Below are 18,159 nucleotides of genomic sequence, written 5' to 3'. Positions count from 1 at the left end.
TAAGTTCAGAAAAGAAAGCATGTGACTCTCTACATTTGTTATAGACAATGAAAATTACATCTTCATTGCCTAAATTTTTTTATAAATATTTGACTTACTTGGACCAGTATTGTTTTGCATATCTTCAAACTCATTTGCCGAATCTACCGACATCTGACCAAAGTCTGTACTGTTTGTTACCAAAGTATCGTAGATACATTCAATATTTGATCCACACAAATCTGTTACGTGATTAGGAACATCCTCAGGTATAACAAAGATTGGGTTGAAGTTGTCATTTTGATATGAAGAAAAGGTCTTCCCTCCTTCGTACGTAAATAAAGATTCGCTTTCATTTATTCTCCCTTATTGTATAATTTGAAATAAAAAAAAAATAAGATCATTTATTTGTGGATTCCAGAAAGGGTAACCAAATTGGTACATTTTAGTAAGTGGAGAACATTGTCATACAGATAATTAAAAGAGTGTCATAACTGTTAAAATATTTAATGCTATCATAACACCGACAGCAATAAATTTTGTCGTCGTTTTCTCCCCAAACGAGTTTTATCTTAGGAAAAATCTATCCTCATCAATCCAAAAAATCAAAATATTTTCGATTTCCATTTTGCAGTGCTTGAAAGAAAGAACACATGTATTTGTTTGTTTGTTATTTATGTTTTGACGATCCGTGTGTTGTGTTTGCTGAACGATATGTGACTAAGATTAGCAAACTTCCAATCCAACAACATGAACGATTAGCATTAAGCTTAATTATGCATTAGTCGTTTGTTCAAATATAAATCACGTTATGTTAAGTGGTTGGTTTCTATGGAAGGTTAGGATACTTACATGATAATCCAAATATATGATGGATATCCGAGGCTGATGCATTTCCGTCAATTACCTCATTGTGTTTAGAAACAAGATCGTTGTCCTTTACACCGTCATTATCTCCAAAAAGACCAGTAAGATTACCTTAAAAACCAGCAAATGAAAATAGAATAGACTTTTGAGACATCTAGTGAATGCCTTCTCTATATGGAGCTTGAGAAACAGAACGACACACATTTTTATCGCGTGTTTTACTGCTTATCGATCGCAAAGAATTGTTTTTCGCAATAACAGTATATGAAAGGCCGTTCATGTCAAAAACCCGATAAAATAACGCGTAAACATTTAACGCGATAAAATCACATTTAACACGATAAATACAGTTTTAACGGGTTTAAATAATTTTTAACGCGTTATTTTATTATTTAACGCGTTAAGCACAAAACTACAAAAAATTACCGAAAATACTTTCTTCTTTCGCCATAACTACAATTTAAGGCGTCAGATTTTACTCGAAAATTACTAAATGAAATGGCCACATGTGTCATAACTTTGTCAATTAACGCGATAAAGTTTATTGATTTTCAGCACATTTTTGATATCATCTTCATTAATTACTTATCGCGTTAAAATAAGAATTAACGCGTTAAATGAAGGTTTAACGTGTTAAAAGAAGGTTTAACGCGTTTAAAGAAGGTTACCGCGTAAAAAGATAAGACAAGTGCAACTTTCACGCGTGACAAGCATTTTTAACGCGTTAAATGCAACTTTAACGCATTAAATGCAACTTTAACGCGTTAAATGTAACTTTAACGCGTTAAAAGCAACTTTAACGCGTTAAATGCAACTTTAATGCGTTAAATGACACTTTAACGCGTTAAATGCAACTATTTTAACGCATTAAATGCAACCCTAACGCGTTAAATGCAACTTTAACGCGTTAAAAACAACTTTAACGCGTTAAATGCAATTTTAACGCGTTAAATGCAACTGTAACGCGTTGAAAACAACTTTAACGCGTTAAATGCAAGAGGGACGAAAGATACCGAAGAGACAGTCAAACTCATAAATCTAAAACAAACTGACAACGCCATGGCTAAAAATGAAAAAGACAAACAGAAAAACAATAGTACACATGACACAACATAGAAAACTAAAGAATAAACAACACGAACCCCACCAAAAACTAGGGGTGATCTCAGGTGCTCCGGAAGGGTAAGCAGATCCTGCTCCACATGTGGCACCCGTCGTGTTGCTTATGTGATTACAAATCTGGTAAATAGTCTTATTCGGTAGGCCACATTCATGAAAGGGAAGGGGATTGTAGTTACGACGTAAGGAACATATCCGATATCATTTGTTAAACGGTTATTCCATAACGGTCAACCAACTCGTGATGGCGTCCGTAAAATTTACGAAGGGATGATTTCAACTTCACCATTTGGAACTCTTTATTTAATAGCTTCCTTGTGAGCAGTAACCCTCTATCAAGAAAATCATGATAGGAAATGCAAGCACGGGAATATCGTATCAATTCGGAAATATATACCCCGTATGCAGGTGCTGCTGGAATGTTGCTACTTAGAAATGGAAAGTTCACAATTGGAAAACTGCAATCATCTCGTTTGCCGTAAAGTTTTGTTTTCAACCGACCCTCATTGTCAATTTCTAGATGTAAGTCAAGATATGAAGCCGACTTAACTGTATCTGTAGTATCCTTTATCTCCAATTCGATGGGATAGATGCGTTCCACATAGTCACCAAATTTTGAATTGTTTAGTGAAAGAACGTCATCTATATAGCGGAAAGTAGAGTTAAAGGATATTGCTAACTTCTTATCTTTCTTCCTAAGAAGTTCCTGCATGAAGTCAGCCTCATAATAATAAAGAAACAAGTCGGCAAGTAGAGAGGCACAGTTTGTTCCCATTGGGATGCCGACAGTCTGTTGAAAAACACGTCCTCCGAACGTTACAAATATGTTGTCAATCAAGAAATCAAGCATCTTGATAATATCGGTTTCAGAGAATTTTTTGTTTGAATCAGAGTGATTCTTTACAAAGTATGATTTATCCCTCCCTAAGACAAGATACTTGTATCTACGTTGGCCATTCTTTTTTATGAAGCAAAGTAATACCAACTCTTTCAATTTGTCTTTTAGTTTGGAATGTGAAATACTTGTATAAAGAGTAGAAAAGTCAAATGTTTTAATACTGTTACAAGATGAAAGAGAGTTAGATTGTATGTACTCTAAAAGATCTTTGGAATTTTTTAGTATCCACATCTGATTCACCTCTAGAATAGGCAGTTTCACAATAACTTTGAAGCCCGTCTTTGATTGCTGATAAAATAGATGTTAATAATTTAGAAAGAGGTTTCGTGGAGCACTTGGACGACCCAGCAATATACCGTTGTTTGTAAGGACACTTATGTAGTTTAGGTATCCAATACAGTGATGGAAGATCCAGTTCTTCATCTTTGGTTGAAATACCAAAGGAAAAAAAGAACAGACCTATGATTATCCAGGATTTCCTCTTTTGTAAGTGTCGTAAGGGTATATGTTGAGTTTCCAAGTAAATTGTCTATACCTAATTCGTTTATCAAGCAATTAATGTAGTGACTTTTACAGACAAAAACGATGTTATTTGGGGTTTTGTCTGCGGGGACAACAACATATTTATCATGGAGGTCGGATAAGTGTTTAGCAACATTTGGGTCTTTAAAGATTGACGTAGCATGGGCATTGATGGACCCATTCAGTTTCTTGATTCTGATTTGTATTAACGACCTCACTGCCTTAATCCATTCGGATAGAGTGTCTACGTCTTCCTTTTAACGTTTAGCCCATTGCCTGGCATAATCCTCGACTGAGTCCATCAAAATTTTAAAGTTGTATTTCCAATTGATGGATTTAGGCTCACGATATTTCGGACCTTTCGCTAACACATTTCGTAGAGAAGTGTTATTAACAATGTTAAGGTCACCGGTAATAACGTGGCCAGCAGGATTATATATGAATTGGGAACTAGCACAAGTGCAATCAGGAGGTTTAGACTTGAAGTCGTCAATATCGAGATTCTGCAAAACGCGTTCGTAATTGAAAATTTTAGTTGCAATAGGTTTGGTATAGGTATAAGAAATTATTGGTACAGACTGGTCTTTGAAATAAGGAGGTATTTTCGATTGAACTAATTTATGATGAAGGATATTGCCTAGGTTGACTCCATCGAGACCTTTGTTGGCAAAGGAAAGATTTAGAAAAGATCTTTTCTCTTTTTCATCTTTTCCAATGCGAACTGGCTTGAAAAGTCTGTGACTTGCAATATCCGAAATTATAGCTTGAAGTTTGTATTGGTTTGAATGAGGGTTTGTAACAGTGGATTCCAAATATAAATTGAACAGAGAATGAAGTTTTGAAAGGGGTAATGAATAAAGTTTCGTGCGAATGTGATGAATACCCAACGGCTTTTGTATGAATGACAGCAAGTCATTAATAGAGACATCATGCAGAGAAGGTGATGTATAATGACGATGACCATGACTGCGTCTACGTCGAGGAGTTTAGTTGAAAATATTCATCACATTCACCGAGTTACACGAAGGACTAGATAGAATAACTATACCATCAATTTTGTCATTGCAGCCATACGGTGTTGCAGTTCCCAATTGTCTAATCCAGTAGTCTTCTTTTTGTCTACGGAGAGTCGTTGAAAGATTAGGATTGTTAGAGCTATGGTATATCTTTTCGATAATGCGAACTGTCATAGAAACGATGGAATGATCGGGCTGATTGAAATGCTGGTATAGAATGTCGTTAGCATTGAGGTTAATGTCTGATCTATGACCGCACATACGTTTGTTCAGCCTTCCTTTCGTTTCACCGACGTATACCAATCCGCAAAGATTGCACTCTAATCCGTAGACGACATTTATCGATTTACAATTCAGATCATCGTAACTTCTGGTAAAATATGACTTTTTGGTCAAATTGCTAGTGAATTCAGCATCTGTAATTAAAATAGCACATGTTTTGCAGCCTTTGGTCTCACATTTTGAAATGCGACAGTGTTGTACTGTGTCATCAAAAACCAAAATGTCTTTAAGGAGAACTGAACATGGCTGTATATGTGTAATATTGCTATTGTCACTAGGACGATGATCTGAATGAGTCGTGTTTGAGATATTTGTCATGTCTGGTGATGAGGGGACACCTGCCATATCAGTCGACACCGTGTCCATGGTGACATCTGTTTCGGACCTTTTTATACTGCGCGACGTCCGAGCCAGTTTCCTGTTTGATCTTCGTAAGTTCATGCAATTGTAGTTTTGCTACTGGGCGGATGATGTCCTCGAGGACAAAATGTCCACCAGCAGAGACATCTACATGCAACTTTAACGCGTTAAAAATAACGTTTACGCGTTAAATGCATCTTTAACGCGTTAAATGCAACTTTAACGCGTTAAGGTAACACGATACCGAATGGCATATCTCCCGATTTCCAAACTTTTTGGCACACGTGTTCTTTCAATCGAGTTACATCGGAATATGTAATAAAAAATGGGGGTCTTGTATTTTCATAGGAAAACGTCAATTTTGGAGAAAAATTTACCTAGGTATATAGGGGAAATGCCTTTTTTTCGGCTTACCTTTTTAGATTTTCCAATGGATGGCTATGTTCTTATATACGGAGAAAAACAAAAAACTAACATAATATCCAGAATTGCATACTGAATCCATATACGTATAGAAACTAATATGTCACCATCCTTGTTTTTGAGATAAATGGCTTCAAAGTTGATTTATACCCTTAGAATTGGACCGAAAACGTGTGACGTTATTGAATGCAGAATGTAACGTAACGGTATTACTACTCAGAGATATTGAAAACAAAATATGTGTCGGGATCTGAATGGTGTTTATTTTATTTTCATTTCCGCTGTCGGGTTTCGTAAATTTCCTGGTAATGCAATATGCAATTCTGCTGATATAATTTATTTCGTTCTGCACCTGGAAATTAATTGTTGGTTGCTTAACGTCCAGTGGCAAATATGTCATGCATGTTCAGGAATATTTATAGTTGAAAGTGGATACTTGGGACTGGCTTAAATCAGACACTAACGGGACATGATTTTTATTTATTTTTTATTTTTGCCGAGTCAAGTTCATATGTATTTTTTAGCCTACGGTAACTTTCTCAGGCCTTATTCTGATGTTGCTGTCTGTCCTGTGTAGACTTGGTCTATGATATTACGACGCTAGCACTTTATTTTTAAAATGTTTCCGAAACTATATCGAATTTACTCTGTACAGACTGTTTACACTTGGAATACAGGAAATGTTATTCGGCAAAATTACCAATTAAACCACTTTTCTACATTCCATACTAACAAACTATTTTCTGTATGAGTTTCAAAGTCTGGTTGTATTGTGATTTTTTGCCTTATTCTATCCGTATTGAGGGGGAAAGATCTTTATCGGGACTCCGGGGTCAGGTGTTTTTAAACTCGGGATTTCGGGATTGACCCTTTTGGGATCTGGGAATTCGTTTTTTCGAATTTCGGGATGGCGGGATTTCAATATTTTAAATTCGGGACCTCGGGATTTCATGTTTTTAAGTCCGGGATTTCGGAATCAGGACCCCTCCTATTCAGTATTCTCATCCAGATAAATTTCCTTTTTCCATTTTGCCCGAGCGGTGTTTTTGACGACCATTTTAACACGAATTAATAGCTGTACAATTAAGTTTCTATAGACAAGATTTCTATTTTCAAAACAAAATTGCATGGGGATACGGCGTTCATCATGAAAAAGTTTTTATTGCGAAAATAAACTGAGAGTAAAATAAAATGATAAAACTCCATAAGAACATAATTATATAGATAAATCGTGCAGATGCTAAAATATTAAAGAAACAGAATATGAATTAAAAGTAAAGTAAAACATTGTTTAACAAATGTTTAAGGTTAACAATGAGCAGAATAATTACCGGAAAACGATAAAACAATCTATGTCGAAAAGTTAACCGTTACGTATTGCATCAAAACTCTCGGCACTCTGCATCTAGAACAAGTTACCGTTAAAAATGTAACATAGTTATGATTATCCAAAATATTTTTTCTTTATTATTATAATCACTTTGTGATTGCAGAATCTGCTGTATTGGCTTGTATATGTATGAACGTTATTCGATAACGTCAGGAACGATAACTCGTAGCGTAACGTCATTCGGTATCGTGTTACCTTAAATGAAACTTTAACGCGTTTAATGCAACTTTACAGCGTTAAAAACTACTGTAACGTGTTTAAAGCAACGTTTAATTTAATTTAACTTTACTTACATGGACTGTTAATTTAAAAAGGCTAGCTAGATTTAAATTTGTCAACCTGTCTTTACGCTTCGTCTTGAATAAATTTTGTTTATATGTCAGGTTTTTCAGATACTGTAATTGGTCTTTTTGCATCTTTTGATGTCTGTATCTAACATTAGGGTTTAACATAAACTATGTTAGTTTGACGTATACTTACATAAGTGTCTACAAGTGAACTTTTTTTTGCTGCAGATGGTGAAAACATGACATATTTTTACTATATCTATCAACCATACCTTAGTTAAACATTACAATCGGATATTGTTACACGGCTGTCAGTAAGATAACCGCCCTTTTTAATTTTTAGCTCACCTGGCGCGAAAGGCCAAGTTAGCTTTTCTCATCATTTGGCGTCCGTCGTCTGTCGTCTGTCGTCGTCGTCGTTAACTTTTTACATTTGTACTTCTTCTAGAGAACCACGGAATGGAATAGAACCAAACATGGCATGAATATTCCTGACGATGTGTTAACACGTTAAACGATGTTTTAACGCGTTAAACGATGTTTTATCGCGTTAAACAATGTTTTAACGCGTTAAAGGATGTTTAAACGCGTTAAAGGATGTTTTATCACGTTAAACGATGTTTTATCGCGTTAAACGATGTTTTATCGCGTTAAACGATGTTTTAACGCGTTAAATGATGTTTTAACGTAACGCGTTAAATGATATTTTAACCCGTTAAATGATGTTTTAACGCGTTAAAGTAATGTATCGTAGCAACGTAATTGTGTTGAATTTAACGCGTTAATGCGATTCATTATGACACATGTGGCCAGTGTGACGGGTATTTTTACGCGATAAACGTCTTTTTTCACCTACGGGTTAAATCCCAAACTTGATAATTGCAAAGTTTAACGCGATAAATATATTGATTTCTTAACGCGTTAAAACTGTATTTATCGCGTTAAATGTTAACGCGTTACTTTATCGGGTTTTTGACATGATCGGCCTTTCATAACAGTATACCGGGGCCTCTCAATGGAATGTAAATAATCACTAAATACATTTACACATTTCCAATTATCTTTAAAAAAAACCAAAGTTTTCTGATAAATAGTTAACATGAAGTTGTTTTAAATATTCCTCTTGAGATCAATTATAATACAAAGTTTCATTTGAACGAATGATAAATTTTCACTGTAAATATCAACAAAAAAACTTAATCAAATTTAAGTTCTGCACAACGCTTTACACAATTTATCTTTTGATAAGAATCATAATCGTATATTTCGCTAATTCGGTTTGCTTTGATACAAGTTTTAAAAAGTGTTTTGATACTAATAAATGGAATACTCCTCTATATGATCATCGAAATTTTCTTCGATCACAGAACAGTCAGTAAGTTTTATTAACCTAAGTTAGTGTTTCTAATAAACCATGGGGAAGTACCTGTTTGTTTGTCTGGAGATGTTAAGATTACTAAATTTAGAGCATTGTGTTTACTGGAAGATCTTATGGAGAGCCCTTCTGTGTAAAAAATTGTAACCACTGTAGGTGGGTCATCAGAAATCTTCTCAATAGTTGTTCCTGAAATATATATTTTTGATAAAGGTGTTAGAATATAAAAATTAGAAAATATTAAAATAACATATTTGATGATATACATCAAAAAGAAGAAAAAAAGGTAGATGAATGAAAACATTCATAAAAAATTAGTTGAAATTATTTTTAACACAAAAGTACTATTTTGAATTTGATGTTAAATTCTTCAATATTTCGAAGTTTTGAGAAATGTCAACGTTCAATTTAAAATGCTCAGTAATTTTACAAATCTACCCAAAACATGTTTACCTTCAACATAATTAACCTTGCTGATACACGAATCCAGGTCCAATAATATTCCGTTCACAAGAACATCAATACCACGTATTTGATTAGTCAGAACCTCAATAGTGTCTGCTCCTTGATATGGTCGGGCAACGAATGAAGTAACAGAACTAGCTACAACGATATTTTAAATGTATTATAGAAAAAGTTTAAATGTTCCCTGATGTTAAGGTAGATGGGGTGTCTAAATTATAATCCATTGATTTTTTTAATAATTTGCCAAAATGTAGTTTATATTATACTTTTTAAAACAAAATAATACAAAATAATGGGTCACCGGGCTTATTTTCACGCTACACGGTGTTCAAAATTGACAAATTTTGTAAAGATCATGCATGGAAAACCCAATTTTCTGCAATAAAGCGAAAACTACACCATATAATTTTGAGATAACATATAAGAAGATAGATTTAATAGTATGCTTTCAGTTAAAAAAAGAAAAAACGGGGTCGCCGTTTTATTGCTGCATTATAAAATAGGTAAATTCCTAACACATTCTAATTTAAAAGTGCCTTTATCTGAATTATCTGCCCTTGCATTGGAATCGCCTCCCCTCATGTGGTAAAGTTGGAAATAAATTAATCAAACAAAAGTTTTCTGTTTTTTGTAAAATACAACCATAAATATGATAAAACATGTCATTTTCTACATGAATTTCTTACTACTCTCAAAATTTGCACATTCTATTAAAGATCTATACCTTGTTTTCTGGTATTTCCAAATCCAAGATGGAGGAATACACCCTATCTACTTTAACAGAGGAAGGATATATATGTTTAAAACTCAAGCTGGAGATTTGAAAAGTAAAATTTGCAAACAATTCTCCTTGTAGTCTGAACCTGTCATTATAAATGGAACTAGAAAAAAGTTTACCTTGAGAACTTCCAATTTGCTCCATTCGTAGCTGTAATGACAAGTTACCATTCGAAAGCGCTGCAAATTCTCCAGCAGGATTGAATGTATAAGAATGACCATCAAATGTCACAAAATGTGGATCACCTGAAACTCGAGCTTAAATAGATATGTACAATTGTTGATTATAGAAGTACTCATGTCTTGCTCTATTGAGTCGAAAAGACATTCACATTTGCTAAGTTTTACATTAAATATTAAAATGTGCGTGTGAGTGTGTTTTGTGTCATATAAAATGCACTAATGGATCTATGAAAGTTAGTTTTGTTCATTTCTAATGTCAGATATAAACTTACATAAGGTTGATTGTTAGGTGCTCAAAAGTTTAGATTATATCCATTCTAGAATTCGGTTTTATCTTTCATTTAGTTATGTTTCTCTTTTATCATTTCAAAATGAAAATAGAAGTTGTCTGTAAAATTGTCAAAACAAAGCTTTCTTGATGTAAAAAGTATATTCTCTCGATTCAAATTGCTACTTAAAAAAAGACTTTCTAAAACTAATTTAAACGTTTGCCTATTACCTGGTCTTGGTGGAATATAGTTTAAGCATGAGTTAGGTGGCCGTCTGGTATAAAATGAGTTACAGCTACCAGAGTTTGAATTAACCTCCCCTGAGTCCTCTGCGGTATAGATGCAACAGTGTTTGTATGGTATTGTGTCATAAACAAAGTTGGAAAAGAATGGAATATTTTCGGCCCTGTCACCATGGTAATGGTATCTGTTTACATACCCACTTCCATAATATCCACTTGGGTTCATTAAAACGCCTACTTCGTCATAGCAACATTGATGGTCGTATCCACGCGATCTGTTTTAACAAAGAAATTAACGTCTATCTTATCTACCATGATGATTTATTGCTTCAGCTATATTCATATTTTGGTCATTTGTGCCATTTGGTTGCTTTCTAATTAATGTAGGTACATTTTTCATCTTTAAATCATGTCCATAATTTAGATACTAAAAAGCTTGGTTTGTAAACTATAGTTGGTCGTTTGAGGAAGTTCATATCAACATCGCATGTAAAGTTGACTTATCTAGTTAAATTCATATGAAATCGCTTTCGGTCTTATAATATATATTGCTCAATATTTAGGATTCAGTCTACTATTTGTCTTTCTCTTTTGAATACATTTCTCTCTTTCTTTTATATTTATTTTTGATTTCGACCTTTCATTCCTGTATCCTTCTATATTTCTTAAAACATTATATCTATCAATCCTTAACTACATATGAGGTCTTAAATTTACGCTTTTATGTATGGATCCTTAACTGGTTTGAATCTTTTTATATTATTTCTTTTTCAAATTATTTATCTTCGTTTTGTAATTATTCTTAATTTTTGCAGGGTGATTATTGAAAAATAGTAAAAGTCAATACTACCCCCTAAATAGTCAGTTGGAAATTATGGTGAGAAATTAGTAAATATGTGTAGTATACAGAACCAAAAACTGTATACAGTCATACTCGTTTACAAATATAAAAAAGAAGATGTGGTATGATTGCCTATTCATCCCTTTTCAGATAGATCTTTATTGAGTAAAGTCATAAACTGTGTATCATAAAGATTCTATTTACAAAAAATTACAAAAAAAATTGTTAATAGAAAAAAAGAAGATGCGGTATGATTGCCAATGAGACAACTATCCGCAAGAGACCAAAATGACACAGACATTAACAACTATAGGTAACCGTACGGCCTTCAACAATGAGCAAAGCCCATACCGCATAGTCAGCTATAAAAGGCCCCGATAAGACAATGTAAAACAATTCAAACGAGAAAACTAACGGCCTTATTTATATAAAAAAATGAACGAAAAACAAATATGTGACACATAAACAAACGACAACCACTGAGTTACAGGCTCCTGACTTGGGACAGGCACATTCTTAAATAATGTGGTGGGATTAAACATGTAAGAGGGATCCCAACCCTCCCCTAACCTGAAAATATATCAATGCAAGAGGTGTTCAAACATCAGTGTTGCACATTGATATTGTTGCGAATTGATGTGTCGATAACATTTATTCACGGTTTCTATCAATGTCTTTAAGATAGTTAAGATAGTTAAGTAGTCTGTTTAATTGGGAAGTTGGGATCAGACAATAGTCTTGAAAGAAGAATTTCACTTGATGACTACAAAGATAAATCTTAATCTAGATTTTCTTTGGGTCACACATTTTTTGGATAAACCGAAAATCGGACACAATGTATAACAATGTGGTAATGTACAAATAATGTCAAGTAGAAATGATTTAAAAAAAAACAATAATATTTTTTGGTAAAAGAGTCATAACCTAACACTGTCTGATTTATTTACAAATTTATAGTAGAGATTACAAAAAAAGGAAAATAGAAAAAATGACTTGGTTATGAAATAAGTATAGATATGAATATTTATCTCATATGTTCTTTGTAAAATATGGTAATTGTCAAATCTATTCAAGCACGACTTCCGAGTTTGTATATAAGTTTTGTTTTACAAAACAGCAAACAAGTTGCGTTGGCAATAACTAGTCACTCACCGGATTAAATTTGAATTGGAATAATTTCAACGATTGAAGCCTGAGATGGCAATTTCAGACGGTACATAATTTGAATTGTTTATGGCAATCGTGAAATTTAAAGTTAATTTAAAAAAAATCTCGTTTTTAAACCAGTGTTGATTATAAAGTAGTACCTGCCTGATAATTTTTCATTATTATTCAAATGTTCTGTGAAGTAATAAATAAGTATTTATTCAGCACACTTACGATGCAACGTTTTGCCTAAAACAGATTTGAGCAAATGGTTGGTTTGCACATTTGTATGAAGATCCTTCACGTTTGTGGCAGAATGGATCTACACTAAACCGAGTTGTATCTAAACTGGCAACACTAAGTGTACAGGGACATGGTTGTACATCATTCGTTTCTATTGGTGGAAGGTTTCCATCCTCGTTTAACATTTTGTCACATACTGCCTGGCTATGTTCAAGGCCTACATTCACCGTAAACATATCAGACCAATAATATGGGCTGAAACGAAAGATTTGAAAATACCATATCACTCAAATAATCACAAGAAACTCTATGATGTAAGAGTTCAATTTACCATAACATCGTAACATTTTAAAATATTATTAACTAACTAGAGAAATGTCTATACATACATCGGATTTGTCTTTTAATGACAATGTACAGTATTTGACTCTTAATCGTTTAATATAACTACAGGTTTTAACAAGGTATGGCCACAAAGAGAAACTAATAATTAAGAGGGTTATAATGATGTTAAAGATAGAATTGTAAACCAATACTTTAATATATAACCCACGAACCAATAGAGTATATTCATTTTAATTTTTTCATCAGTTTAAGAATACTAAGAAAAAATTAAAATTAAAAAAAACAAGTGAGTAGGATTTGGGCACTAGATTTACCTGTTTATATCGTTTGTTGATAATTTGACTATTCCAGCCTCCTCAGTGAAATTCAGTTGAAAAATGTATAATCCTCTTGTCATATCCTCCGCGCTCAATAAAGAAATCAATGAATGGTGCCTCAGTTGTATTTGGTTATGGTTTTTCTGGTGAATAAATGATGAATACACAAGTTAACGACGACTTTGATGAATTTGACCCGCCTCTGGTCTCAAGATTTTCTCGCTGTGTTGAAGATTCATTGGTGACATTCATCTGTTTTCTGCTCTTTGGTCGGGTTGTTGTCTCTTTGCATTGACACATTCCCCATTTCCATTTCAATTTTAATTATAAATCTCAAATGTACAGTCTGGTTCGAGTGAGTTGTAATGTTTTATTTTACAACACGATAGCCATACCTCTATTTAATTGATGATATTTTATCTTCTATTATTGTGTTTTTTGTAGCAACTACTGAATGAAATGTGTTTTATTTAGTCGTTGTCGTGGAATTTAAAATAAAAAGAAAGAAAGAAAGTAATAAATAAAACAAAGAAAATAACTAAATCATATACTTATATATTTCTACGAACCTGCAAATAATAAAGATCAAGTCCTATTGTTTTATCCAACGGAAACCTCAGTTCGGATTGCTTCCACATAACGCTGACAGGAGTTCCATGCTTCCATGATAACTGACCACGTGTTATCACATGTCTCACTAATACATGGTTTACTATTATATATATAGAATAAATAAGTATGTTCAAATTGACTTTTTTTTATAGTTGTCTCTTTCTCGATATCTATTATTTATTATTTTCCGTGATTATTTTTGACTTTTGGACTCCTCTTGTCGAATTGTTGTAATATTCATTTTAAGCAGATATCATATTACATTCGTCGCATCTATCACTTTGAATGTTAAAAAAAAATAATAAAAGATATATGTTATCTGCTTGACCTACATTTAGAAAAATTGTATTTTTGAACCAGATGAGAACTGAATTGTGCTATAATAGTTATCAAAGGTACCAGGATTATAATTGTAAAATACGCCAGAAGCGTGTTTTGTCTACACAAGACTCATCAGTGACGCTCCGATAAAAAAAGTTATAAAGCCAAACAAGTTCAAAGTTGAAGAGCATTGAGGACACAAAATTCCAAAAAGTTGTACCAAATACGGCTTAGGTATTTACAAATTTTATAATTGTGAACTTTACATTATTTCTTTGTTCGGTTTCAATTTGTTTAAACTTTATTTTTCTATGTGTGTGCTAATTTGTTTTTCGTGACTGAGCTTTTTGTTGGTCGGTATTTTTTCGATTACAATGTTGTCGATCTACAACCCCTCACCATTTCTTGACATTTGTTTTAGTTTTCAAGGTTGTTTTTTGTTGTCTGTGTTTTTCTATTCGTCGCCTTTTCTTTGTTCATGGTAATGTCGGTCTACACTTCCTCTCCATTTCTTGCGTATTTTGGCTCTTTTTATAGTTGTTTTGGTCAATTTGCCTATCATTTCTATAAAATGTGGTCATAATATATGTCATTATTGAAACAGTGCTTGAAAGAATCATTATCAAATAAAAGAGCAAAGTCTTAAATATTAAAAATTATAAGTTACCAATTTTCAAAACTCCAGTAAACTCCAATGTCTGATTAGTATTTGCCTGTGTTAGACGCAATAAAACTATTTCCTTGCCAGTCCTGTAAACTGGTGGAGAAATACAAGACACACTGAACTCATTAAACTTTTGACAAGGTACACCCTTTCCATCTGACATCCATAGATGTATTTCTCTGGACAGGTTGAAACATGGCCCAGATATAATGAGTTTTGTTCCACCAATCATGATAGCTTCTCTTGGCGTTATAGTGAGTGTACCTTCGAATATAAACATTTTTAATTAAAATACAATGAAATCTTAGAATAGAATGAAAACAAATTGATTTTTGTCTTGATTTGTAGATAATGGCAGGATAAAGCTAAAATATACATTGTCTGTACATTTGATAAAGATGCGGTAGGGAAATTTTGTTGAATACAATCTTTAAAAAATATTCTTCCAAAGTGTATAATAATCCAATAGGATGTTTGCTAAATTATGTATTACTTAAAGATGTAAATGTAAATAAAATATCTAAATCGTAAAGGTTGCGGCTCATATCTTATTGTTCAAATTGATATATGTTTATGACACCATATTAACATCAAAATGACATTTCTGCACTTAAAGTATCCTATAAATTACCAATGAAACAATTGATTTTACATCCTTGAACAAAATAACGCAATGGTCAACCAAAGCATTCATTAACGCTTATACTTTAAGCTTCATACAGCTTAAAGGAAACAGTTGAACTGTTTATTTTCTTTAACTAGAATGTATAACATATGTTAAAATGCTGAGCTATCCTACATAATAACATTAATGATACCAAATTTAACAAGTCAAGAATGTGGCAGTTGTTATCTAATAGTTCGTTTCTATGTATGTTGCATTGCCATTTATATCTTGTTGCACTTCAGTTTTCTATTGTTTCATTGTTTTCCTCTTATATATAGTTGTTGTGTTTTCCTCGGTTTTAGTTTAAAACTCAATTTTTTTTCTCTCAATCGATTTATGACGTTTGAACAGGGGTATACTACTGTAGCCTCCTTTTTTTTTGGCTGCACATTGATGCACATTTTGACATTATCCTTTATGTCTCTCTAGTAATTTTCGAGTACGTAATATTTAGGAATCTAAATTAGTATGACCAGCATATATATGTACAATTATTTGATATCATTCGGGTATCCGTACTTGTGATCGTCATATCCCGTGCATTTAGAGTTTAGATTTTCTCAGTCGATTTCAAAAGTACGATCTTCTGTGTACCTACTAATCGTTAATTTATTAATCAAGAATAGTTTGTGAAGGGCTGACTATTACAACATATTTACCCTATTCATGTCCCTATACAAGGAAATTTTGTCAGTGCTTGCCTGAAGTCACATCTTTTAAATGTTTCTATCTTTCAGGGAATGTAGATTCTATTGTTGAAGGTTATTAATCTATATTGAATTTATGAATTTTTAGTTTGGGTCGATTTTGAGCTTGACTTATTTCAAAGACATTTGTTTGTATATTGTTGAAGACCTCATGTTGTCACAAAATGTCTTTTTGTGTTTCAATGTTAATGATGCATTCCAAATTAATATTTGAAGACAAAACAGCAGTCATATGATGTGTAGTGAATGATTACTTTTAATAGGTTGCAAAAGACATTTTCCTACTTGGTAAGAGCAACGAAAGACTGTTATCAATACTTAGCCGAAAATGATTTAACCGCACTTAGTATAAGTTGAATAATAAATAAGAAATCTAAGTTTTCCAAAGTTGAATCTTATTGTGATTGTATAAGAGAAAATAAAATTAACAAAAAAAAAAAACCAAACGTTAATTTGAAAACATCATCCAAGACGAGTACACAGAAAAAAATGAAGATGATGCATATATAGCTTTATGATAGAAAATGAAGTTGAAATAAAACAAAATAATAAAGAAATACTAATTTACTTTAATCGCCAATCACTTACATGTAATTCCTTTGACATTTGATTTTCTTAAAACTTTAGAATCACACTGTTAGCTTTATTGAACATAACAAATATATTGTCTGATGTTTTGTATTAATGAATGATATTTTTTTTGCGGATAACTCAAACAGTTTTGAAAAACCTTACAACACTTTAAACGATTTTTAAAGTCATTCCTTGTTTTGTAAATTTGAATGCATTTGATTTTCACTACCTGTATCCTCCATCCCAAACCGTGTACAGTTGATTTTAATCATCTTCATTTAATTTGAAATCTTACCTTTTACATTACATCCACCTTTTTGAATTAATGTACTATCTACACGAAATATGAATTTCCCCGGAAAAGCGATGTTTGACATCTTTGTAACATTAATTATATTTGATGTCCTTGATGCTTCTATTGCATAAAAGTTAAGACCATCACCCGCATCAAATCCAACCTGAAAACAAATGTTCGTAACATGTATTACGCGTTCTACTTTAAGGCTAGTAACGCAATTCACATTTCGTTTCATTTCATTTATATAATCTTCATACAACAATTGCTTAAATAGTGTATAAAAGTAAAGAAAGATTTTAGGCTTATTATTTAGTATGCCATCCGTGCGATTCGTCTGCATGAGACTCATCAATATTAAAATGTTTAATATAATCAAGACTCGAACGGATTTGTTTTGATTGATTTTATGATCAGTACAGTCTATTGATGATGAAGGTATACAAACCTGTGCCGGAGTTCCACCTAATCCCATCACACTGTCTCCATCACTGGCAGTACCTGTTGTCCATTCAATCTTGTCATACAGAAATATGGTGAAAGAATGTCTACCATTTGTAACCAACACACATTGGAATGTACATCTCTAAAAATTTGGATGGAATAAATAGATAATGTGTCATTATCTTTGTAGAATAACTCTTGTTTTTGTTGGCACCAACTTGAATTAAGCATACTGATTTTTAATTTGAAAACAAGAATGTGTCCATAGTACACGGATGCCCCACTCGCACTATCATTTTCTATGTTCAGTGGACCGTGAAATTGGGGTCAAAATGATAATTTGGAATTATAATTAGAAAGATCATATCATAGGGAACATAAGTACTTAGTTTCAAGTTGATGTAACTTTAACTTCATCAAAACCTACCTTGACCAAAAACTTTAACCTGAACTTCGCACTATCATTTTCTATGTTCAGTGGACCATGAAATTGGGGTCAAAACTATAATTTGGCATTAAATTAGAAAGAT

At 32.8% G+C, this 18,159-nt stretch overlaps 1 protein-coding gene across 1 annotated transcript in view; it reads right to left on the bottom strand.

The window, feature by feature from the left end:
- The window catches only part of LOC143063569 (protein mesh-like), a 50,570-nt gene that overhangs the window by 20,989 nt on the left and 11,422 nt on the right, over window positions 1-18,159 (bottom strand). Inside the window, exons 3-14 of the mRNA XM_076235782.1 lie at window positions 17,634-17,771; window positions 17,186-17,348; window positions 14,947-15,207; window positions 13,916-14,058; window positions 13,344-13,489; window positions 12,676-12,939; window positions 10,443-10,729; window positions 9,881-10,018; window positions 8,972-9,121; window positions 8,570-8,707; window positions 832-957; window positions 99-344 (exon numbers count right to left, since the gene is read on the bottom strand). Coding sequence (XP_076091897.1) covers window positions 99-344; window positions 832-957; window positions 8,570-8,707; window positions 8,972-9,121; window positions 9,881-10,018; window positions 10,443-10,729; window positions 12,676-12,939; window positions 13,344-13,489; window positions 13,916-14,058; window positions 14,947-15,207; window positions 17,186-17,348; window positions 17,634-17,771 — 2,200 coding nt within the window. The remainder of the gene's footprint in view (window positions 1-98; window positions 345-831; window positions 958-8,569; window positions 8,708-8,971; window positions 9,122-9,880; window positions 10,019-10,442; window positions 10,730-12,675; window positions 12,940-13,343; window positions 13,490-13,915; window positions 14,059-14,946; window positions 15,208-17,185; window positions 17,349-17,633; window positions 17,772-18,159) is intronic.

The sequence above is a fragment of the Mytilus galloprovincialis genome, chromosome 2, assembly GCF_965363235.1.
Source record: "Mytilus galloprovincialis chromosome 2, xbMytGall1.hap1.1, whole genome shotgun sequence".
NCBI classification, from domain to species: Eukaryota; Metazoa; Mollusca; class Bivalvia; order Mytilida; family Mytilidae; genus Mytilus; species Mytilus galloprovincialis.
Note: the sequence above shows the minus strand (reverse complement) of the source record. Positions and strands in the feature narration are given on the sequence as shown.